The sequence below is a fragment of the Podarcis tiliguerta genome (genome assembly GCF_965153285.1).
Source record: "Podarcis tiliguerta genome assembly, chromosome: 16".
Classification (NCBI taxonomy): Eukaryota; Metazoa; Chordata; class Lepidosauria; order Squamata; family Lacertidae; genus Podarcis; species Podarcis tiliguerta.
In genome coordinates this window covers 22094971-22121097 of record NC_139549.1, presented here as the reverse complement: position 1 = coordinate 22121097, position 26127 = coordinate 22094971, and the positions used below count along the sequence as shown (strand labels likewise).

The window sequence follows — 26127 nt, the reverse complement described above, 5'->3', positions numbered from 1 at the left end:
ATCGTGCATGAGCCTGGGGGAAAGAAGTACACGCCCTTCAGTCCTTAAGGGTGCTTATTTATTCAGGGAAAAACATCCCATTCTTGAACATGCAGCTTTCCTTGTTCAGTTTAGAGGTGACGGCTCAGTATCATACAATGACATTTGCCTATTAAGAGCGGAAATGGTACAAAAGAACGTAGGTATTGTAGAATTGCATATTAAAGAAAAGCACCAGTAACACTGAATTCATGTACATATTCCCAAATAAACTTTAAGATACTAGAAAATAAGGAAAAGGAATGACCATGTGGGAAAGGTAGAAAATTACAAGTTTCTAGGAACAATCATTACAAATATCTAGAAACAATCATGAAATGCAGCCAAGTAACCAAAGAATATATTAATTATCAGAGCCAATGTATGCCTAAATAAGACAATGTCATCAAGGAACACTCAAGCAAATTGAAAATGCCAGCTTTATTATTGTACAACTGTTCAACCAGTCTTTCAGTACAAATGTGAATTCTGGACACTCCGGTTTTAAAGGCTATTTTGAAAGTGCTAAGGAAAACATTTTAATGAAGCAAAAGAGCCATCTGGAGAAAACATAATGAAGAGTTTGTGGATTTCACATGCAAGGTAAGACCATAAGGAAGCGAAATGGCAGATCACGATGGGGACCTGTGAGAAGAAGGTACTTTTCATCATGGAAGTTGAATAGAGTGGCACAAGACTCCAGAGTCTCTGACACCAGCAATGCGGAAAGCAACAAACTGACATGGAATGAGTGGGTACAAATTCCATGAGCTGGAATGAGTTTGTGCCAAGGTGAGAGGAGATGTACGGTTGGTAATCGGGTGCCTTTGAGGTTTGTGAGCCCAGAAGAGAAACCACTGCCAATACGTATCAGTTCTTTCAATCCACATGCCTATGGCATAGGGGTTGCCTTTCAAACGGTATCAGCAATTTCCTTCCTCCTGCGGCTTTCCAAGCTTCTGAATGGTGTTATTTCGTTATAAAGAAATCAGTAGAGTGGCCAGAGCATGGACTACCAACTTGCACAACCAGTGCAAACTTATCATTCCATATAGGAAATTATTTCAAAGCCAGATTCAGCTACAACACCACCAATTAGTTTGTATAAGAAACAGAAGATAACATCCATGTATTTAAGGGTTTGTTGTGTCAGAAAAGGTGCCTTGCAGTCCCTACCCTAAGTAGTATACTCTTTCCAGCAAAACAACCAAACAGATGAAGGTATTTTAGAGCCCCATACCTTTGACTAGTAGTCTACAAAAGATAGTTACAACTCTGGTTTTGGTGCCGGTTTTGGACCCTGTCCAAAAAAGCATGTCATACTACTAAAACTTAGGGAAGTGCTGGGTGAGATCCCATGGACAGTAATACTAAAAGGAAAGGGAGTTCATGATGGCTGGGAGTTGGTTAAGAGGGAGATAGTAAAAGCACAACTTCAGGCAATACCAATGAGACGGAAACATGGAAGGTGCCTAAAGAAGCCAGGGTGGCTATCTAAAGAACTTTTAACTGAGTTAAGATTAAAAAAGGATGTGTACAAAAAATGTAAAAGAGGGGAAACCACCAAAGAGGAATTCAAACAAATAGCCAGCACGTGTAGGCCCAAAGTCAGAAAAGCTAAAGCACAGAATGAACTCAGGCTTGCTAGAGAGGTTAAAAGCAACAAAAAAGGCTTTTATGGGTATGTTTGTAGCAAAAGGAAGAACAAAGAAACAGTGGGGTCACTCAGAGGAGAAGATGGTGAAATGCAAACAGGGGACACAGAAAGGGCTGAACTCCTCAATGCCTTCTTTGCCTCAGTCTTCTCCGATAAAGAAAACAATGCCCGACCTGAAGAATTTGGAGCAAATGATTCAGCAGAGGAAGCACAGCCCAGAATAACTAAGGAGATAGTACATGAATACTTGGCTAGTTTAGATGTATTCAAGTCTCCAGGGCCAGATGAACTGCATCCAAGAGTATTAAAAGAACTGGCAGATGTGATCTCAGAACCACTGGCAGTCATCTTTGAGAATTCCTGGAGAACAGGCGAAGTCCCGGTAGACTGGAGGAGGGCAAATGTCCCTATTTTCAAAAAGGGGAAAAGAGAGGACCCAAATAATTACTGCCCAGTCAGTCTGATATCAATACCAGGGAGGATTCTGGAGCAGATCATTAAGCAAACAGTCTGTGAGCACCTAGAAAGGAATGCTGTGATCACCAATAGTCAGCATGGATTTCTGAAAAATAAGTCATGTCAGACTAACCTGATCTCATTTTTTGACAGAATTACAAGCCTGGTAGATGAAGGGAATGCAGTGGATGTAGCCTACCTTGATTTCAGCAAGGCATTTGACAAGGTGCCCCATGATATTCTTGTAAAGAAGCTGGTAAAATGCGGTCTTGACTATGCTACCACTCAGTGGATTTGTAACTGGCTGACTGACCGAACCCAAAGGGTGCTCATCAATGGTTCCTCTTCATCCTGGAGAAGAGTGACTAGTGGGGTGCCACAGGGTTCTGCCTTGGGCCCGGTCTTATTCAACATCTTTATCAACGACTTGGATGATGGACTCAAGGGCATCCTGATCAAATTTGCAGATGACACCAAACTGGGAGGGGTGGCTAACACCCCAGAGGACAGGATCACACTTCAAAACAACCTTGACAGATTAGAGAACTGGGCCAAAACAAACAAGATGAATTTTAACAGGGAGAAATGTAAAGTATTGCACTTGGGCAAAAAAAATGAGAGGCACAAATACAAGATGGGTGACACCTGGCTTGAGAGCAGTACATGTGAAAAGGATCTAGGAGTCTTGGTTGACCACAAACTTGACATGAGGCAACAGTGTGACGCGGCAGCTAAAAAAGCCAATGCAATTCTGGGCTGCATCAATAGGAGTATAGCATCTAGATCAAGGGAAGTAATAGTGCCACTGTATTCTGCTCTGGTCAGACCTCATCTGGAGTACTGTGTCCAGTTCTGGGCACCACAGTTCAAGAAGGACACTGACAAACTGGAACGTGTCCAGAGGAGGGCAACCAAAATGGTCAAAGGCCTGGAAACGATGCCTTATGAGGAACGGCTAAGGGAGCTGGGCATGTTTAGCCTGGAGAAGAGGAGGTTAAGGGGTGATATGATAGCCATGTTCAAATATATAAAAGGATGTCATATAGAGGAGGGAGAAAGGTTGTTTTCTGCTGCTCCAGAGAAGCGGACACGGAGCAATGGATCCAAACTACAAGAAAGAAGATTCCACCTAAACATTAGGAAGAACTTCCTGACAGTAAGAGCTGTTCGACAGTGGAATTTGCTGCCAAGGAGTGTGGTGGAGTCTCCTTCTTTGGAGGTCTTTAAGCAGAGGCTTAACAACCATATGTCAGGAATGCTCTGATGGTGTTTCCTGCTTGGCAGGGGGTTGGACTCGATGGCCCTTGTGGTCTCTTCCAACTCTATGATTCTATGATTCTATGACTACAAGCTCTCATTTTCATTCACTTGTGACTGGAGAAACAACATCTACACTGCAATGATATTAATGTGAGACCTCTCAAACTGGAGATACACGTTAGCGCACCCCCCACTGAGCCTCTTGTTCAGCAACTTGTGGATGTGTTGAGGAACAGGTATTTCAGGCAGTCCTTTGACACAGGTGTGTTAGAGGATGCTGCCAGAACGTCTTAATCTGCTGGACCTTAGAAGCAGAACCTACTAGTAGTACTGGCACACTTGATGAGAACATACTTCCTGAGTCAGTAGCAGGGGTGGGGAACCTGCAGCCCTCCAGTGCTGGGCTCCAAGGGATGATGGGAGTGCAATCAAACAACATCTGCAGAGCCACAGGTTCCCCAGAGGTCCCCTGCTCTAGAAGAAAGTCTTCAGCTTCACTTGCAGACTACTTAGTGAACTCTTAGTCCAACTAAGCCTGCTTTGCTTATTCTGTAGTTCCATCCACCTGCAGAATAATATGAGCAGAAGTCTGTCCCAAGGAAATCACAATCTAAATTTAGACTCTGGTGTTGGCGAGGCAGACAGGAGGAAGGAGCTTAGGGCATCAAGGGATGAATATGGCCAAATACAGTTACTGTGTGGTTAGCCCACATCCCCAACTGAAACGAAGCCTGAGAAATTGAGTTAAATGCTTCATAAATGAGAGCAACAGATGGTCTATGGTTGGTTGCATAAGGATATAGTTTACTTGGAAGAAACAAGCAAAAGGCTAAACTTTCACATACCTGTTTGGGAAGGGGTGCATTAAATAGCCATGGGGCCCAATTTGGATTAGCACCATGGTGGGGAGTTGTGGTTAATCCTTTTCTTCCACCCTGCCTCAAAATAAAAATTCCCTCCCACAACAAATGGCTTCTGGGGGGGGGGGTGTTTTTGAGGAGAACTACAGCATGTGGGGTAAAGGGTTAAACTGCCTCTCCCCATGTGCATCAGTCCTAATTCTAGTTGCCCCCATTCACAGCTAACATTTAACACCCTCCCCCTTTAAAAAAACACCAACACACACACTTACAGATATATAAAATGTAGTGTGAATGTTGCATATTGTCCAGTTTGGTCTTATGTCTGATTAAAAATGGAAGATTACTTTAGGGGGGGAAAGATCTCACTTGGAGCCAGAATATAGCTTTCAGCTAGCTTAGAGTGAAAATAACTGGTTAGAGAAGCGAGAAGAAAGGGATCTAAATGTGGGCTTGATGAAGTTGTCATAGGTTATTGGTTATTAGCATTTGGGTCAGGTTAGGGGGAAGCAACTTGTATCTCTCAAGTTGCAAGGGGTTTGGGTGGTGCAACAGAGGAAGCTGAATTACTGGATCCATTTGAAAAACCAAATACTATGAGCTAACAAAAGTCTAGTAAATGAGCTACTTGCATGCTCACGAATAAAGTGTTCAAAGTTGTTTGTTTGTTTAATTTATTTCTATCCCATGCTTCCCAAAGGAGCCCAGGGCAACGAATTATGTGTAACCCGATAGAACTGTTTGTGGAGGTGGTGGGCTGTGTTTGTGAACAGTATCATTCATGGAGGGTAATGGGTCTATGCCCTGGACTCCTTTGGGAGGAAAGGAGGGATATAAATTAAATAAATAATAGGTCCCTGTCCTGGATGACCCAGACTTCTTTCTGAGGCAGAAGGCTCTTCTGTGGGCGCAGGTCTGTAGAAGTCATGAGTGGGGAATCCTGCAGCATGCAACACCACCAAAACGGGAGTACGAGGCAGAACAGGGGACAAGTTCTGTGATGGGTTCAGACTTGCTGAGCAAGAAGCCATGATTAGCAACTGCATCTTTTCTAGCACCTGAAGTCCCATGTAAGCTTGTGCTCAAGGGCTCGGTTAGCGGCCACCTTGTGGTGTAGGTTTGCTAAACTCAAAGGCAGACCTCTGCCTCCTTATATCACTGCTACTTTTCAGCTAGGGGATGGGACTTGAGCAATAAGTGACTTGCTTGACTCCTTGGGTGCTTGGTTAAGCAAGCTGGTGCTGAAGCAAAGATTCCATTGCCTAGGCCCTCTTACTGAGAGCTCTCCCAGGTTCTCCAGAACATGGCTATTTTCTCCTTTTGGGAACTTGTTTCCTACGGTGTGACCTGTTGCCTGTTAACCTGCTGACCATTGCTAGATGCCATTGCCATTCCAGACCCATTCTGGTCTTGCTCAGCTCCTAATGGGTTCTGAACCCAACAGCTTCAAGACAATTAGTGAGCACAGACCATGGAACTGGAAACAGCTTTTGTTAGCCATGGTTAGAATTCGTTGGTAAGATAGAATTATGTTTATACGAACAGGAGGAATGTTAGGGAAGGGAGGTGTTAGTACATTTGATTTGCATACAGAAAGTACCATGTTCAACCTCTGCCATCTCCAGTAGGGTTGGGAGAGACTCCTGTCTGAAATCCTGGGGAGGTGCAGCCAGTCAGAGTTGATAATACTTAGCTGTCTGTCTCAACATAAGGCACCTGTGTCCCCTCCTGCCCACACATAGATATTGATGGTTAAAATTACCTGCCCTAATCCAAAGTTCTAGGAGGCTCCCAGACACTTGTAGAGTTCTGCAGAAGGATAGGGATACTCAATGAGATACTATATGCTTTCATTTGAAGCAGCCCTTACATTTTGAACCTTGCATCAAGGATTGGGGCTAAAGTCTCTAAACAAAAAATCAATGTAGGCAGGAAGGATCTTTTTGATGATAGGCTTGTTATGGGCTTCCAATCTCTGACATGGTGATTTTAATGCTGTTAGAGATGCTTATACTTCGTATGTTTAAATATAGGTTCATGGGATAGACATTTATTTACTTATTTTCCCCAGTGGGATCATAATTCCCCCCCCCTTGAAGTTAAATATTTAATCTTGATACTTGATTAGAAGCTAGTTTTATTTAAGTTAATGTAACCATTAAAAAAAGATAAAGGACCCCTGACAGTTAAGTCCAGTCGCAGACGACTCTGGGGTTGTGGCGCTCATCTCGCTTTACAGGCTGAGGGAGCCACTTCTGGCACAACGGAACACCAAAACCAGAGCAGCTCACGGAAACGCCGTTTCCCTTCCCGACAGAGCAGTACCTATTTATCTACTTGCGCTTTTTGGCGTGCTTTCGAGCTGCTAGGTTGGCAGGAGCTGGGACCGAGCAACGGGAGCTCACCCTGTTGTGGGGATTCGAACCGCTGACCTTCTGATCGGCAAGCCCAAGAGGCTCAGTGGTTTAGACCACAGCTCCACCCGCATCCCTAATGCAACCATTAGCCTCCTCCAATAAAATGCAGACTTGGCCTCTCAAACTCTGGCCCAGTACTGTTTTCCTCTATCCTTAACAAATTGGGGTGTGGGTTGTTTTTTTTATTATTTTATTTTTGCTCTGTGGTGGAGCACACACATCATATGCAAAGGGTCCTTGGTTCAAACCCTCATATCTCCAGTTAGGGCAAGAAGAAGAGCCTTTGCCAGTCATTGTAGACAATGCTGTGTTAGATGGGCCAGTGGTCTATGTTTCAATATAGAGTAGCTTAAAAGGTAAAGGTAAAGGTACCCCTGCCCGTACAGGCCAGTTGTGTCCGACTCTAGGGTTGTGCGCCCATCTCATTTAAGAGGCCGGGGGCCAGCGCTGTCCAGAGACACTTCCGGGTCACGTGGCCAGCGTGACGAAGCTGCTCTGGCGAGCCAGCACCAGCGCAGCACATGGAAACGCAGTTTACCTTCCCGCTATAAAGCGGTACCTATTTATCTACTTGCACTTAGGGGTGCTTTCAAACTGCTAGGTGGGCAGGAGCTGGGACCGAAAGACGGGAGCTCACCCCGCCACGGGGATTCGAACCGCTGACCATACGATCGGCAAGCCCTAGGCTGAGGTTTTACCCACAGCGCCACCCGCGTCCCTTTATAGAGTAGCTTACTGTGGTCCTAAAAATAAATCCCACATGCATAAAACTGACCTGCCAGTGGTGAAGATGCAGAATAAGGCCAACTTCAATCAAGTAGCCTTTATAGGTTGCTTATTTCTCGCACAAATGGCCCCGTCCATCACACCAGTGGATGAAGTTTGCACATCCACGTAAGAGTAATCTTTTGCATGATAATGGATGTGAAGTTGGAGTCCCTGTTCAGCCTCCAAATACAGTTGATGAGATTTTCCAAGTTCCTTTGAATTTTAATATGCACCTTAATTATTATTATTTTTAAACCAAAATTTCCTTTTTTGGAAAACAGCCCTGTTTAGTTCAGATCATAGTTCCTCAAAAAAGTTGCTGCTTATACATTCGAGTTACATGCCAGATGCATCTTACCCTATTTGTATTAACAGCTATAGTCTGAAAGATGCACTTCATCACTTGTCAGTCAAGGAGAATCTTGGTCAGTTTTCCTAGGATAAACGTTGCATCCTTCCTGCAAGCATAGACTCTTCCGTACTAGAAAACCATAAAGTGGCAATGTTGGACACATCGTGAGTCAATTCCTTTTGCTGGAAATGGGAATTCTTCCTCAAGCTTCCTTATTCAAAGAACTGGTTGCACTTGGATATGCTGAGAAGCCACCCGGATAGTATTTCAGCCAAGCTTGTGTAACTTGCTGTTAAGCAACCTCCACTGATGATGCTTCTGCACCACCTTAGGACTTCTCGATTAGTGATCCGCTACACTTACAGAGCTAAGAAAAAGGAGCAGAAAATGGAAGAGATGGTGCCCAGGTCCTCCTGGATGCAGCCTCTGGAAAAGGTTCTGCAAACAATAACCGTAATAATAACCACACAGTGTTATTTTCATACCATAGAAACACACTGGCCTGTTGATTGGTTATGTTTGTAGTTCAGGCAGATAGGAAACAAAGGCTTTAAACCATTATCAGTGAGTTTCAAGGATGTGCTCACTCGACTTCTGAACATCTCTCCTGCATAGTCCAATGACGAGACCTTACTCCTTCTGTACTTATGTCCCGCAAGCATCCTTACAAAAAATCCATTTAGACTTATGTGGATGGACAGCGGACTTGCCCTTGTTCCATCTCGTTGGCTTTTTGGAGTGTTATGCAGAACTTAAATCCGATGAAAAGTCTCCTGGGAAATGGTAAGAGGTCCTGATGCTTGTCCATGTGCCCCATGTCAATTAGGAGGGACGGGGAAACAGGAGCAGACCCACATGCAACAAGTGCTCTGTCTGATACCATTTTGCTCCAGATTCACGGTTCGTTTGGAATTGAAACATGGTGGAACTGCCCATTTGGCACCTGGTAACTTCTGGGTGGTTTTGTTAGGACAGCCTTCTCCATCCTGGTGCCCTCAAGAAGTTGCTGGGCTCCCAGCTCTCATCAGCCCCTGCCAGCATTGCCAAAAGCAGGCGGTGGTGATGGAAGTTGCAGTCCAAAACATCTGGCGAGCACCAGGTTGAGGGTGCAGGTTGATTCTCAAAGTCTGAAGCGTGCATAATTAGGGTTGCACTTCCTTGGAAGGTACCGAAGAGATATTTAGTACAGACTGGTTTGCAATGGGGTCCACATGGATGTGAGAAGAGGAGAAATGCTAGTAGCTGCTGAAAGGGATGGGGAAGAAGTGACACACAGAGTCTTCTGGATATAGCAAAGCATTCGCTAACCCATTAACACTGGCAAATTAATTGTCTTTCTTTACAAAAAGCCAGCCTGCCTAGGACCATTTCTCTGTTTTGAAGATCAGTCTTTAGGACCTGGATGACTTGCCCAGAGTGCCTCTGGGGCCTTGCTTACACAACACATCAACATGCAGTAATACTTCTTGAATGTCCATTGCCCAGTGATTTGGTGGGGGTGTTCCAATTCTTTTTGCTTTATATAGCATCAACACAATGTAATAAATGAAAATGGTCACTCTGAACATGTTTACGTTCAGGAGGATAATCGGAACCTGGAGTAACTTGAAAGAGTCACCAGATCCTGGTAACAAGTAGAGTGGGTTTTTCATGCCGGTCTTAATTAATCGCCTGTGGTTTGCTTGCTTGATCTTGAAGGGGACAGACCCTAGCACGATCAGTCTCTGATCACACCTAAAAATACGAGGATAGCCAGTTCTTTTGATGGAGCTCTCTGATCCCTAGGAAGCTGTGGGCGACCCATGCTGGTCAGGGAGTGTATGTGGCCAAACTCCCTTGAAGTGCTGCATGTGCATGTAGGGCAGGCAGAGTAATACCCCTAAAGTAGCATCCTGAGTCTTGCTTTTTAAAACAAATAGTCTTAGGACCTATGGGCTGCCTTAAACCTGGTCTCCAGTCGGTGCCATGGTTCTGTATTATTTGTTATGTCCATTAGAACCAATTCCTTGGTTTTACGGTCCCTTTGCACATAATAAGAATGAAAATCCAGTGGCTCTGACTTCTGAAAAAGCGGAAAGTTCATTTTCTACTTTTCTGGCTGCCACTGGAAATGGGTTGTCCGACTAGATGGGCTTGGTCTTATTTCTGCAGGGCCTTCCAGATGTTGCTGTACTCCAGCTTCTGTCAACTCTGGCCAGTGGTCAGAGATGATGGGAGTCAGAACCCGACAACATCTTGAGGGCCACAGGTTCGCCACCCTTGCTTTTGGGTTCTTAGTATGCCACACCCTGCTTCTTGGAGCTATTCTAGATGGCAGGATGAATGCCCCCAGTCTTCTTCCTTACTGAAAAATGCTGGGGGAAAGAATGTGAGTTTCCCTAGCTTGGAGGCTGGCAGCTTAAAAGTGGCCTTTTCTTTATTCCAAATTACAATAACAGGCTTCTCTTTTTAGTGGTCTGTTTAAATCTGGGCATGTATAATAATTTATAAGTAGTAGATAATAATATATAGCCTGAAATGACACAGTGTGTAGGTCACTGATTTATTCCCATTATGCAGAAGAGTTACTGAGGCCGAGAGGTAACACAGCACTGAAGGCCATCCAGCATGTCCACAGATGATCTGAATTTCAAACTCCCATGTCCCAGATCCAGGACACAGAGATTTGCCACTGGAAGAATGCAATTTCCCAAATGACATATGCAACCATTTTATTTTTTAAAAAAATATATGTGAGAGACAGTATGACACTTAAAACATGAATTCTGGCCATCGTGTCATTGTTTCCTGAAGCTCTGGGTCACAGGAGAGAAGAAAAAACTTAGCAAAGATCATTTGTATTAAACTGTGTTCTGTCTCTTTAAATGTAAAAAAAAAAAATCCTTTCCAAGGCTATGGAGAGAAAATGCTAGAACCGTGCACGATCATGACTAGAAAGCAGGATCCCTGAGTGGTCACAGAGTCTTTCCAGCACAAGACACACACAGAGAGGCTGGTCTCCTCCATCCTGCATCTATTTAGACAGAAATGCTTCTTCTTCAGAGCAGATAGCAAGTCCAGAGGAAAATCCAGGCTGGAAAAGGGAATGTGGCAGATCCTTGCTTCTGTGTTCAAAGGGAGCAGCAGCAGCAGCACCACCACCAGCAGCAGCAGCAGCAGCATCTTTGCTAGCCATGGAAACCATGTTTTTAAAGGGATTATTTGGGTGCAGTGTTTTAAGCAAGCCCTTCTGAGGACTCTGACTGCTCTGCAGCGCTTTGTGTTTTTGATTCTCTTTTTTGCACATATGTAATTCTGGAGGTTAAAAAAAAAAATCTGCCAGGGATTCAGAAGGCATCCCACTAGCGATCAGCTGACATTCCTAACTGAAGGCTGCAATGTGTTGCTTATTCATTTTGTACTGTGAGAGCTGCAGGGACTAGCAGAGAGCCAAACTATGCATTTCAAACAGCAGGGCTTGTGCAAAAAGAGGGGTGAAAGAGAGGCAGCCGGCGAAGAAAGAGCACAACTGGACTTTCTCCTTGTTTTCATCCATTTCTGCAGGATCATGTATTCATAAGGGATGAGGTGGGCCACGGGGAGCGCAGGCCTGAGCTGCGGCCTACCCACTCAGTCCAGAATCGGGCCCTCCACTACCGGAACCGAGAACGCTTTGCCACAATCAAATCAGCATCTTTGGTAAGCAGCCACCACACCCCTTGCCCCGCTATCCTTTTTTTTTCCTCCCCTCCTCGTTCTGATGTGACTGTGTCAGTCTGGGGAAGGGGTCAAGAATTCTCTCCCAACGCCCTCTTTCTCTCTCTCTATCTATCTCTCTCTCTTTCTCTCTTTTTGTTGGCATAGCAACTAGATATTGCGAGAGAGAGAGAGAGGTGGTTTTTTTTTTTATTTATTTAAAGAAAAAAATCTTTTGCAGAATATTTTGAAAATATCTCCTAGCAATTTGGGATTTATTTGCAGCAGGTTGAAATTTAAACGTGGCTTTTGGAAGGAAGAGGTGCTTTTCTTTCTTTTCTTTTTTCCCTCTGATTGGTTTGTTCCAAATTGCATCCATTTTTGTTGAGTATAATTTCTGTCTGTCTGGGAGGAGGAGGAAGAGGAGGAGGAGGGGTGGTGGTGGTGGGGGGAACGACGGAGTGACTGGAGATATTGATGATTATAATTTTAATGAGTGCTGATGGTTTGACCAGTGGAAGGAACCACTGCCGCCTCTCATGGCGAATTGCTTAGCTGTTTGCATTCATTCATTCTCATTCATTCATTTTACGGCTAACTGCATTGTTCCCATTTGACACTATAAAGGACCGGGCAACTCCTATAAAATGACAGAGGGCTGGGTTTTTCCCCCCTCTTCCCTTCTTTCTTTTTTTACCGGAGGGTGCGAGAAAAAGCAGGCAAGAGGAGATGGTGGCGGTGGTTCAGCCAGCATTTGTACTATTGCAAATGTGATTGCTAGTGATGTCTTTGTAGTAGCGAAAGGGGTGTGTGCTTGTAGAGAGTGAGGTCTCTGCCTCCTCCCCCATCCTTTCCTTTTCACACACACACACACACACACACACACTCCCTCTCTCCCTCTAACACACACACACAGCTGGAAATTGGCAGCAGTATCCCAAGAGTGGATGGAGGAGGGGTTGTGATGCTTCGCAAACCAGAAACGATCTCGTACATGTAAAATGATAGAAATATTTGGTATTTCGGCCAAATCAGTATTAGAGGTCACATGGGCAGAGAGATTTACAGGGTGCCCAGCATTTGGCCGTTGCATTTGCTGCCTGCCATTATGACATCATCCTGAGCCAGCCCAGAAATTACAATGGATAACCCTCCCCCCCCCCCGCTTTTTTTTTTTTGTCTTGCCTCGTAGCTGAATGATTTTTCTCCTTTGCCATTTCCCTGAGTCCTCTCCATAGCACATCTGCCCGCCCCCCCCCCCACGCTCCCCCTCGCTCCGATCTTCAGGACACATCAAAAGAGCTTCTTGTTAGCCCTAGACAATGGTGGTTTGAGAACGAATTTGCGGTGGTAGAGGCTTCATATCTCCCCCACCCCTTGTGCTGAAGCAGTCGAGTTTGAATTATGGCTCGTGCTCACTGCTGGCGTGGATCTCGGGAGGGGTGTGTGTGTGCATGTGTGTGTGTGTGGTTCCCCCACCCCCAGTGTGGCAAGGGAAACTGCTCCCTCCGGAACTTACAGGTTGACCCGATTGTACGGGCATGGAAGGATGGTCTTCAGGGCGGCACCATGCCTCACGCCTCATCCAAGTGGAGGCCTTGGGTGTTCTCTCCTTTGGTAGCGAATCTTGTGGCATCTCATTATACCAGTACACCCCTTGCCTTGTAGAAATGGATACAGTCCTGTTGTAAGTTAGCGCAGTCATTCAGTTCCCTCATTCTCAAACTCTTGCTAAAATACTACTCAGTCCAAAGCGTGACTCTTGGGGGCGGAGGGAATTCTGACGCTAGCGGTATATCAGCATCTCACGAATTTCACTTTTGCATATCCGTGTCTAAAATGTGGCGGGTGTCAAGACTGACAACCCCAAATGCAACAGCCCCAAAATCTCCCAAGATAACAGCAGTGAAAGTTGGCAGTTGCCGAAATACGCTTTGCCAGCGTTCGCTCGTATAGGTCCTCAATGTGGGGGGACACAGACCTATTTTGGAAATTCACAACACCCATTTGCTCACAAGTGAGTGTTGGCATTCACCGAATCTTGCCCTCTCCCATTGTAGCTCATAAATGGTCAAGAACCACACTAATCATTAAGCAGTAGTTACAACCCCTGGGAGACCTGGAGGAGCATTACTATGACCCATGGTACCTGTCTGCCAAGAGGGGTAAGGGAATAGTATGATACACAGAACCAGCTACCACTCGTGTTTTCCCTCTGGCTCCTCCTGTGCCTGCCATTGGTGTATCCAGTTATCACCACTGGTAAACTTACAATTCCCCCCTCCCTTTTACTCCTTGAAAGTAAAGGCATGGCCAAGGAAAATGAAGTCTCACCAGTATTCTTTCCCCCTCATTCTTGCCACCAATGGTGTTTTAAATGCATGCAAAAGTTGTACCTGCTACAAAATGTTCCAGCGTATTCTTACCATCTAACAGGAGTGCTCCTGTTCAGGATTGGCCATTTAATCTGCCATGCCCACATCCAGAACATTATAAGCTGCAAGGGGATGAAACAAGCTGTTTTGTACACCACCACTCCAGGTTTTCCCTTCCCTTCCTCTCCACCCTGCTTTTGATGCTCAACAGTCCATGGTTCCTGGAGAACACTGAGTATTGTCAGTCCCAACTGGGGTGCTATTTGGGAATTGGGGGTTACCCGTTTTGTTTTTAGGGTTGCATCCAATATTAGCCTTACTCTGAGCAGACCCATTGAAGTTAATGGATATGACTAAGGCCCATTAATTTCTGTGCTTTGTTGGATACAACCCTCAATGCTTTGGAGATACTTCTAGCTCCCCCCCCCCCAATACCCTACATGTTGGTACCACCCTCTCAGTTCTCAATAGCCACCTTTTGTCTCCCAGTCCTGTCAGCACTCATCGACTGAGTTTGCTGTTAAAGGTGAGGGGAGTATAAACTAGACAGGAAAGCACAAATAAACCTGAGTTGGGAGAAACAAAGGAAAATGCCAGAGCCCCACTTAAGAACAGAAGAAGAGCCTGCTGGATCAGGCCAGTGGCTCATCTAGTCCAACATCCTGTTCTCACAGTTGCCAAGCAGATGCTGCTTCGGAAACCCGCAAACAGGACCCAAGCACAAGAGCAGTTTCTCCTCCTGTGGTTTCCAGCAACTGGCATTCAGAAGCTTTGCTGCCTTATACCATGGAGGCAAAGCATAGTCATCATGGCTAGCAGCCCTTGGTAGCCTTCTTCTCCATGACTTTGCCCAATCCTCTCTTAAAGCCATTCAGGTTGGTGGTCATCACTGCCTCCAGTGGGAGCAAGTTCCATAGTCTTAACTATGTGCTGGTGAAAAATACTCTTCTTTCACCTGTCCTGGGTCTTCAACATTCAGCTTCATTCAAGGTCCACAAGTTCTAGTGTTATGAGGCAAGGAGAAAAACTTTTCTCTGCCCACTTCCTCCGTGCCATGCATAGCTTTATAAACTTCCACCATGTCACCTCTTTCTTGCCTTTTATCTGAGCTAAAGAAAAGCCCTGCAAATTCCCACTTTGAGAACCAATCACCCAGTCCAGTAGTCATCGCCTTCCCAACTACCAGGGACTGGCAGGATGCTGACGAGTGTGCACTAGGGGGAGTGGGACTGGAGTCTGACTCAGGAGAGGGGGGGAGTGGTCTGAGGTGACCCATACCAGAATCAGAATCAGAGGCAGGAGGAGGAAGAGAAGCCAGGCAAGTGAAGTCCCGGGTGCTTTCCCTGCACCACAGTCTCCCAGAACCAGGAGATAATTGAAGCAGGAAGAGCAGAAGCAGCTTCCATGCAGGCAGAGTCTCTGGCTACATACACACAGCTCACAGGGCGAAGGTACATCAACTGGTGGAGGAGGAGTGGTCTCCAGTTGTTGCAACTGCTCCTTAAAGCACATTCCTGGGAAGAGCTACCCAGGTCTCCAGAGCTGTAGAAGCAAGTGTTATGTTTGACCATGAAGAGTTAACTCTCTGTGGTGTGCATTCCTTGGCTGGGAAGTGCCCTTGACACCAAGGTTTCCTATTGGAGGCTCCCTCCCTGAGATTGAGTCTTGGCAAATGCAATATAACATGCAAGCACTGTTTTTATCTACTGCACTATGTGGCTCCTCCTCCTCCGCGGAGCCCTCTTTTGTCTTGCATGCCCTGCACCAGATAGAGCAGGTGTGGGGAACCTTGGGCCCTACAGGTGTTGCTGAACTACAGCTCCCATCAGCCACAGCAAGCATGGCCAATGGCCAAGCATGATGGGAGTTGCAGTTCAGCAACTTCTGGAGCACCAAATGTGCCCCACACCTGAGATAGAGCTTTTGACCATTGACCAGACAGAGCTCTAACTAATTTCCATTTATAACCTGCCATATCCTAAAACCGTGGCGCAACTTGCAAATGTTTTAACACTGCCTGCTCTTTAGATTATGCCACCCCTTTCTTATCCTCCCTGCTGTTATCTTTCTCATTCCTTTAACTTGGTGTGCATGTGTGTGTGTGTTTTAACGTAAAAAACATTATTGGAAATTGTGTCACAGACATGAAGAAATCCCCACCGTTTTGAATACAAACTGAGGTTTCCTGACTTGTCATTAGCTGGTAGAGAAATGGGGGTGGGGATCTAGTAGTAGTATATGAACATTTTGACATTTGTATTCATGTCATCAGTGCAAATGCATCTTAAATATAAAGACTGGCAAGCAGCAGCATGTCTTCAGTCTACAGCGCTGGATTCTATCCAGGCTACCTGCTTAGAGGCTAACTGCCCAATGATGACACACATATACCCCTCAGAGCACATTGGCCAGGTAGAATCTGCTGTATACACACTGGGCAAAGGACCTGCCAGCTGCTTCTCTCCCCCTCCAGTTGCCTGAGAGGCCTCTCTGTGTCAGGACCATTCCCAGTGAGAGGGTTGTCAGTTGGCCATGCAAGATACGAAGCTGTCCCTTCATGACATGATGAGGTTGTGTTGGGGCCTCAATGTCGCCCATGGGCAGCCAGTTCACCACCTCTTAATCGGACCCTTCCAGAGCCAGATGAACCTCTGTCCACATACAAGACAGGCAGCCTATAACATATTAGCCATCCGTGCATCTCCTGGGGCAGTACTGGATGTGTCGCTCCACAACTCCATGGAGAAGGTCTCATGCTTAGCTGTAGTCATGGTAGGGTAGGCCTTGACCTTTTAAGAATTCTATGGGCATTTTGATTTTTAACCGCATTTCAGGGATTTAGCAGAGGTTCCCTCCATGCCCAAGGTAGTGGGAAGACTACACAATGTTCATAAAAGGTACCATTAACCTTCACCATGGCCAGTTCTTTCCTATTGAGCTACCCCCCTTGTAGCCATGTATTGGCTCACTGGCAGCTAGATTTGCGGCAGCATGGAACTTTGCTTAGCTGCAACTTATTCCTGTGCTCTTCATGGCTAAGTCAGACTGAGTACGTATTTGGGGAGTGGCCAGAATGTGAGAAGAGTCCAGACATAACACACACACACACACACACACACACACACACACGTATGTGTGTGTACTTGATTGCCCAAGGCTGCTTCTGGGAAAATGTGGGTGGAAGGCCAGTCTGGTGGATTCAACACCACCCAAGTTTAACCGGTGTGTCAAATTTCTGGAGCGGTGTCTCTAACTTCTGGGATTTCCCTTCTGTCTTATTTCCACGTGCATTATTAACTTGTGTCTTTCCTTAGCTGTATGTTTCTGTTCCGTCACTTTGGGGGGGGGGGCGATGTCAAAAAAGGTGGCATGAAAAAAGCCCACATGTTTTGCTTTCATAAAGGGAGCATTGCACAAGCAGCAGGGAACAAGGAATCATAGAATTGTAGGCTTGGAAGGGACTCCAAGGGTCATCATCTTGGTTTCCCTTCTTTGCACATGTCCCAGTTTGTCAATATCCTCCTTAAATTGTGGTGCCTGCATGTGTGTCTAGATGGCATACCTACCAGCCTAGATGGCTTTAAAAGAGGATTTGACGAATTCATGGAGGAGAGGGCTACTGGTGGCTACTAGACACAGTGGCTGTACTGTACTCTGTTTCCACAGTTAGAGGCAACACCAGTTGCTGGAAACCACATGTGGGCAAAGAGTGCTCTTGTGCTCAGGCCCTGCTTGTGGGCTTCCCATAGGGGGTAGACTCATAGAATTCTAGAATTGGAAGGGACCCCAGGGGTCATCTGGTCCAGCCTCCTGCAATGCAGGAATCTCAACTAAAGCATCCATGACAGATGGCCACCCAACCTCTGCTTAAGGGGCCATTGGCTTGATCCAGCAATCTCTTATGGTCTTGGTGTCATCAACTGTGCACACACCCACCCACCTGTGCATCAGTTAATATATAATTATCTAGAGCAGAGGTTTTCAATCTTTTTGAGTCCATGGCCCCCTTGACCAACTACATTCTTTTTGTGGCACCCCTGTGGGGCCCAAGATCCCAGTTTTGTCACCCCTTGCCTGCAATGCTGGCAGCCTCCCACCCTTTTTCGAACACCCTCCCTTGTGGAGCATTCCCTCGGCCTCCTCTGCCGCCTCCTTGGGAGTCCTCCAGGCAGCTGCTGCTGCCTCCCCTGGTCTCTGAGCTGCCCCCGCCCCAAAGAGAGGTGCCTCTCAGAGGCACCATTTGCCTGTGGAGCTTGTAGCCAGGGCTGCTGCAGTAAATAGCTGTGCAAGCCTTTGGGAGGCAATGACACGAGAGGGCATCAGAGGAGGGAGGGAAGGAAAGAGGGGCAGAGGCCAGTGCTGCCCATGGCACCCCTGACCATCATTCAAGGTGCCCCAGGGTGCCACAGCACACTGGTTGAAAACCACTGATCTAGAGGCCAGGACAGGCAGTGTTCTCAGAGCCAGAGGCCGGGACAGGACTGCAACACCAATTCCCAGTACTTGTTTGATGTCCCTTTCACATGAATAACATGTGAAAGAGGCTAAAATTGCATGGCAAGGAGGTGCAAATCTTCAAAACCCCAATCTCTCCAATGCCAGAATAGTGTCTCCCAATTGTCTTCTGCCTTGATGGGGCTGTATAGGACACTCCCATTCTTGGTCATCATTCCCTCTAATACCAACCTTTGCTTAGCACCATGCCCATTGGGAAGGTATACAGGGCTGCATACTCAGGGCAATTCCCAAGTATGCAAAATAATAATAAAAAAATTTTTTTTAAGGTTTCAAGAGAGACTGGTGTTAAGTGGCTTCCAAGATCTATAGAAGGCAGGGAACATAGCTGGCTGCATGCTTCGGCTGCGGCTGATGGAAGTTGTAGTCCCAAAGATCTGGATGGGGAAAGCAGATCTATGCATTTAGAATAAACTGCTGAGGATGTCAGCTGTGGGGGTGGGGATGGAAGAAGGGAATTGGCCTGTTTGAACTCATCACAGATTACAGCTTAGGGTATCCTTCCCCAAATTGGTGCCCTCCAGATGGCTAACATCATATATCCTTTTAAATGTGTTGGAGGAAAGGGGTTTTTGGATTGGTTTGTTCTTGTTTTTATTATGTATTTTTTTTTTTTGTCTCTCTATATTTTTTATCCTATGACCCGCCCTGAGATCTATGGATAAAGGGTGGTATACACATTTAATAAATTAAATATAAATATAAATATGATGATGTTTTTGGCTACACCTCCTGTCATCCCAGACCATTGGACAAAATGGGGTGTGTAGTCCAGAGCATCTGGAGAAGACTAATTTAGGGGATTAATTATTATTATTATTATTATTATTAATTATTATTTTATTTATACCCCATCCATCTGTCTGGGTTTCCCCAGCCACTCCTGGGTATACATACCATGATGATCTCATCACCCCATGTTTCCTTTTCCTACTATCTAGAAACCTCCCTCCCTACCAGCACTATATAGCACAAGTGGGGATGGACGAATTTTGTCCGTTTGGGATTCTCCCAGCTTCTCATTTTCCCAGTCTCCAGTTTACCACACCCCATTTCCACTTCAGTTTGCACATTTTTTAATAGTATGTACAAAAAAATCCCGCTCTTTGCAGATTTGCGAAATGTATAGATTTTTTGCAAGCAACTTTCCCCAATATATTTTTGTATGTTATTTTCACCAATGCATGCTTTCTTCTTCTTGCCCTTTCTCCTAATGGACAGTTTTTTGGCTTGTGCATTGCAAGTTTGAAATTCAAAGTATAGCTTCACATACTGGTTTGGTGAGGGATGGTGCAAAATCCCTAAGAACATCCCTAAGAGCAGGTGGGGAGAGTTTTGAGGATGGGGGGGGGGGCTGGGGAGAGTACTGAAGTGCCTTTTTTTTCTTATGTTCCTCTTGAAACCTCCCCCCTCCCCCTTTCTGAAAGCCTTGAAGAGCCTTACAAGGCTCTTATTCTGAGCTAGTTGGAGCCCTGAACAGGAGCTCTCCTGTTAGAGATGAGGAATACATTGCACTGTGTTCTCATCCCTTCCGATAGAGAATTTGGCAGCCTCTTGTCTAGTCAGCTTTAGAAGTAAAATCCCCACCCCCCCACCCCCAAAATCAATGCAACAGTGGTTTCTCCAAATATGCAGATCTATATTAGTACACAAATTAAAGGGACAGTAAAAGAAAACTAGGGACGCGGGTGGCGCTGTGGGTTAAAGCCTCAGTGCCTAGGGCTTGCTGATCGAAAGGTCGGCGGTTCGAATCCCCGCGGCGGGGTGCGCTCCCGCTGTTCGGTCCCAGCGCCTGCCAACCTAGCAGTTCGAAAGCACCCCTGGGTGCAAGTAGATAAATAGGGACCGCTTATTAGCGGGAAGGTAAACGGCGTTTCCGTGTGCAGCTCTGGCTCGCCAGAGCAGCGATGTCACGCTGGCCACGTGACCCGGAAGTGTCTTCGGACAGCGCTGGCCCTTGGCCTCTTTGAGTGAGATGGGCGTACAACCCTAGAGTCTGTCAAGACTGGCCCGTACGGGCAGGGGTACCTTTACCTTTTAAAAGAAAACGACAAAATCACAAAGATTGAGCATACTCAATGGCTTCCAGGAATATGAAGTGGTCATGGTGTCATGGAAGGGATGCATAAGGAGGGAGAAAGCTGCTTGAACTCTCTTAACAGCTTAATTTACCAGAGACCATCCCTCCTCCATGGCAATGCAATCCTCTGGTTCACAGCCAGCAGCTGCTCTCAAATCGGAGTCCTGTTAATTCTGTATATCATAGCATTAAACAAATACAGGTGTCCTTTTTCCTCCCCCCCCCCAAAAAAAAGCCCCCAACTTCTGCAGCCCATGGACAGTGCTGCAAAGGTTCTGTTCCCCATGTCTCTATTCTGAACCCCACCCATGGCCTGAAACAAGCAGTTTTCAGACTGAATCCCATTCCAGCTGAATAACAATTCAGGCTCCCCATGAGCCATCTCCAAGGAGCTACCACCCTACGTTAGCCATCCATGGGGGACGGGGTGGGGGTGGGGAGGTAAAAACCTTTTTGTAGCCCCTGTGAAAATGTCTGCCCATGCTGGACCTACTCAGACCACTTATTGCTCTTCCAGGAGCCGATGTTGAGAACTCATTGCTCTGGGTTTCTCCTCCCTTGTTCTTGCAGTGTTAATTCCCTTTGCTCTGCAGTTTTGCTACAGCTTTAGCCACTCCCAATTTAGTTTCTGTTTCGTTGGCTTTTTGGCTCTTTGCTTTGTGAAAGGAGCTCTGTTGCAAAGGTCCCACTATCTGGTTTGTGCACAGGCGATCAAGGTAGGGACCCTGGCAACCACCAGAACAGGATGCCACTGTTAATTCAAGGCATGGCTAAGGTTCCATGTTCAGTTTCCTGCATCTCCGCTTAAAGGGTTGTGTGCAATCAGCGCTGAAAGAGATCTCTGTCTGGGACCCTGGAAAGGGTGGACAGTGCTGAATGGGAGGCACTATTAGGTCTGGCTCCGTAAAAAGGGAGCTCCTTGTATTGTTTGGCTTCAAAAAGCCCCGTGTTCTTTTAAAGCTCTGGTCCAGCCATTCCTCTTCTCTCTCCATGAATCATTCTTTCACTTCTTTCCATATCAGGTTTTAAAATCCATTCCTGCTGTTCCCTTAGGGACATCAATGATGATAGCAGTATCATAGTAAAGTTTAAATGAGGTATTTGTGTCTGTCCTCACAAAAGAGGTCACCAAAGGAGGGAGAGAGAGAGAGACTCCTATCTGAACTAACCACCTCAGATGGCAAAGTCTGTAAGCGATGTGTGTCCAAGAGAAAGAGTTTGTTTGGGCAAATTCATTGCACTGTTCCTGGGATCACGACAGCAGTACACAATTATACAGTGTGAGAGCGTTTTCAAAGCCCTGTAACATAGGTCAGTATTAGTACCCCCTCGTTGTAGGTGGGGAACTGAAGCAGAGAGAATTCCTTGCCCGGAACCCACCTGGCGGAGCTGAGATGCAGAAGAAGGGCTTCTTGATTCAGGTCACACACTTACTGTGGCTTTCCTTAAAAAATCCCGGGAACTGTAGTTTGTTAAGGGTGCTGACCTCGCAGGGCTACTATTCCCAGCACTCTTAGCAAACTACAGTTTCCAGGATTCTCCATGATGCTTAAACTGATATGAAAGCACTTTAAATGCCCAGTGTGGGTGTGACCTCAGAGCTCAGTCTCTTAACCACTACACTAGACCTCTTCACCATCAGCTGCCATGTAACACTGAATCCTAAGGAAACTCAGGGTGCGAAGTGACTGACGGATAGGTAATATTGCTGTAAAAGTAATCCTGTGATTGGAGACTGGAAAAAAGGTCATGTGGGGTGGGTGTAATAGGTTGGTGATCCTGACCGGTGTTCTAGGCAAATTTTAGTAGGCACTATAATTAACCACGTGGCCTTGCAAAACTCAGCATGCTTTGGGTGTGCCCAGCACCTCAGTAAGGAGAGGTTTCTCAGCCATTTTCAGCATGGGCCTTTCTTCTAAATTTGCCCCACTTTCTGCCCTTGCCCCCTCAACTAGTTCTACCTAGTGTGTCCTGGCAGGGAAGCATGGAAACATCATGGGTGTGTCCCGCTGCTGTGCATAAGTATCTATGTATCGGGGCAAAGGGAGGTCCTCCAGATAAAAGATCAGCTCTTACCAACTGCCCAACGTCAGTCCTGCTCACTCTGCAGCTGAACCCAGCAATGAGTGGTAAAAGAGACTCTTAATGCTCCCAATAGTTCTGGCCATTAGAATCCCTTGAGGTAGCCTCTTGTGCAAGTCCCCTGTGCGGGAAAGAAGGGCATGGCTTTCCTGGTGCTTGGTTGCTCTGCCTGGGGCTTTGGTGGAGAGGTTGACTAGCAATGAATAGGGCTTGCAGTGAGGGAGAGGGAGCCCCATTGGAGGCTCCTTGTGTGGGACTGGAAAGGGAGGTGGGAGGCAGGAGACTGCCTAGCAGCAGGGGAGACTGCTGACAAGACCCTCTACTTGTTTGGAGGGTCAGGCAGGTGAAATTTGGAGGAGCCAGTTCACCCAGGAAGGTGAATAGGCTTAGTGGTTGAGCACCTGCCTTGCATGCAGAAGGTCCCAGGTTCAATCCCCAGCAGGTAGGGCTGAGAATGTCCCCCATCCGGCAGCGACCGTCCAGGGTTTCAGTCTGTGTAGGCAATACTGAAACACATGGATCACCAATCTGACTTAGAAGAAGGCTGCTTTCAGTGTTCCTATATAAGGAATGAAACATTCATTCATTGCTTTTTCATTCATTCCCATACAAAGACCCACTTCTACTCTTAGCACTGTCAAAATCTTTATCCCGTTGATTGCAGCTTCACATGTTCCAATGGGCTGGGAACGATCCTCTGCCCCAAACCCTGGAGAGCTGCTGCCAGTCAGTGCAGCAGAAAACACTGAGCTAGATGGACCGGTCATCTGGCTTGGCATGAGGCGCCTCTGTGCTCCTTGGGTTGGTGCTGATGGGCTTGGCAGCTGCTTTGGTTTTTGGCTGTCACTCTAGAGTTCCATCGTTTTTATGCTCGCCCCACCCTCCACAATCCTTGCAGGTCTCTCACAGCTTCTCAAGGGGGTTCTGCTCCACAATTTGAGAGCAGCTTGATTTAGTTCCTTTTAGGCAAGTACTATCTTTTGTTTCCTGGAAAGGCACAGATCCCAGGTAAGGATCCTCTGCTGAGGAAACTGCCCTCTCTTTGCTTCTCTGGTTCCTCTGCTGGTGAGCAGAGGCACCAGAGAACTGATGGACCATGGGATCATCGCCCCTCGACTAACCTCCATACTCAGGGCTGCCTTCTTTGACTTTTCTCTGTGAATGTTGCTTAGCAGCCTTGCTGCCCAGAGAGTCAGTAAACACTGTTGGGATCTGAGATGAAATTAGCAACGGGGAGACTTTTCCAACTCCCATCCTTTAATTAATCTAAAAATGCTGGATTAATTAAAAGGATGTCTCAAAATTAATCCACTGATTTCCTGGACTAATTGAAGAGTGGTAAGGCCAGTAGGCCCCACTGCATGCCCCATGATTTCACTGAGCTCATGAATTAGTCTCAAGACCTCTGCGCACCCCTCCCAGCATGAATCAGGTGTGCCTCTCCCCCCTGTGCTGTACAGCTTGCTGGAGGCTGGAATAGCATTGGGTGCGACCCAGTGTGCACCAGAAAGCACACATGATGTGCTGAGACCTCAGATACTCCCACAGATCCCTTTCAACCCTCCCTCCTCTAGCATAGGAAGCACAACGAGGGAAGCCTTGTGTATGCCAAAAATATGGCCTCAGAGGCCCTTGGATATGTCTGTGTGTGAGTGATGCACCCGGAGTGGCAACACATCATGCAAACTACAACTCCCCGTTATGCCAGATGGCTTCGATGCATCATAAGTGTGTGGGAGCATTTGAGGCCATTGCGTATCATGTTTCCCTCCTGGTGCATGTTGGACCTTTACTGCCAATGCTGCTCTCCCTCCAATAAGCGCAATGGCGGGGAGAGCCTGATCCATTCTTTGTGGGGGGCGGGGTGTACAGAAGCTGCAGGTTCCCTTAGCACGCTCATTGATGTCATTTGGGTGTGCTGTGGCGCTTAGGGACTTTGCCAGTCATCAGTTGATAAAGATGGCTAGCCAGCGGTAAACCCAGCAAAGACTTGAGAGAGTTTATAGGGTTTGTAAAAAAAACAAAACTTGAATATGCATTGCTGGTGTGATGCAGTGGCACAGAAGACCAGTGCTATTTTAGGTTATGTTAATAGGAGCATTTTTCCCTCCAGACTCGGAAAGTAATAACAAGACCTTACTCAGCACCGCATACACCTCATCTGGAGTAATGCGTTCAGTTTAAGGAGGGTATACAAATGGGTAACGGATTTGGAGAGGGGCACTGAAGATGATAAAGGCTCTGGAATGCACATCCTGTGAGGACAGGCTTGAAGGAGCTAAGCACACACAACTTAAGAGACCTGATTAATAATGGCTGAAGCGTTGTGTCTTGGTGGGTCCAGTTTAAATTCGTGCTTTTCTTTAAGGCAGGTGCTGCTCTTCTCATGTTGGACTCCTGCTCCCATCAGCCACAGCAACTGGAGGGTGTCATATTGGCTACCTCTGGTATAAGAGCCAGTTGTCCAGAAAGGAGCTTAGGGATTGAACCAGAAAATAAGATGAGTTGGAAGGAAGGAAGGAAGGAAGGAAGGAAGGAAGGAAGGAAGGAAGGAAGGACGGACAAGGAGATGTGGTCATGACCCTGGTTGTGAATGATAGCCAGGACTCGGGCACAGGAGGAGGATAAACCGGCTGGATCTGGAAGGGAAGTAGCCCAAGCTGTCACGGGGCTTGAACCTAGACCCAGAGCCCATCACCACATTAGAGCCCCTTCAACCACAGCCCTCAAACCAGGACTCCCAGACAACAACCCCTGAGCCAGCTTGCTTTGAGGAGCTGGTCCCGTTACACCAGCAGCCTCATGCTCCCCAGCACCTGCTCAGTACATCAGATAAAGAACAAGGGAGAAGCTCACTGAGTGGCAATGGGGTGCTCCAGACCAGAGAACTTAGAGGTGGTAAAGGTACCCCTGACCATTAGGTCCAGTCGTGGCCGACTCTGGGGTTGCGGCGCTCATCTCACTTTATTGGCCAAGGGAGCCAGTGTATAGCTTCCAGGTCATGTGGCCAGCACGACTCAGCCGCTTCTGGTGAACCAGAGCAGCGCACGGAAACGCCGTTTACCTTCCCGCTGGAGTGGTACCTATTTATCTACTTGCACTTTGACATGCTTTCGGACTGCTAGGTTGGCAGGAGCAGGGACCGAGCAATGGGAGCTCACCCCGTCGTGGGGATTCAAACTGCTGACCTTCTGATTGGCAAGTCCTACGCTCTGTGGTTTAACCCACAGCGCCACCTGTGTCCCACTTTAGAGGTGGTAGTCTGGCCCAAATAAAAGGCTTCAGTTGAGCTACAGATCACAATCTTACTTAGGCATTTATTTACAAATGTGGGAAGGAGCCAGCAGGAACTCCAGAGCCAGCCTTGCCTCCTTGATGCCAACAAGAGCAGTAGCATTGTCCTCCAGCCTGCATGTGGCCAGCTTAGTCTGAACGGAGCCATTTCCACAAACACAGGATTTCCTCCACAGGCACAGGAACCCTAGCCAATCTGGGTTGCAGTGGAGGAAATCCCACACATATTGAAGCATCTCCCTGCAGACTGAACCCACATATTGCCTGGTGGCACGTGTGCCATCCATGAGAGGGTGAGGCTCCCTCCACACACTTGGG

General features: G+C 46.8%; 1 protein-coding gene and 1 long non-coding RNA gene across 6 annotated transcripts in view; one reads left to right on the top strand and one right to left on the bottom strand.

The window, feature by feature from the left end:
• The window catches only part of TAOK3 (TAO kinase 3), a 120779-nt gene that overhangs the window by 65931 nt on the left and 28721 nt on the right, over positions 1–26127 (top strand). For all 5 annotated transcript variants that reach the window (XM_083417628.1, XM_083417626.1, XM_083417629.1 and 2 more), the window contains one exon: positions 11332–11466. In XM_083417628.1, coding sequence (XP_083273754.1) covers positions 11332–11466 — 135 coding nt within the window. The remainder of the gene's footprint in view (positions 1–11331; positions 11467–26127) is intronic.
• Positions 6343–11384, bottom strand: LOC310666765. Its single transcript, XR_014506021.1, has 2 exons — positions 7379–11384; positions 6343–6995 (listed from the first exon to the last, which is right to left on the bottom strand). It is a non-coding gene; the product is annotated as an uncharacterized lncRNA (long non-coding RNA).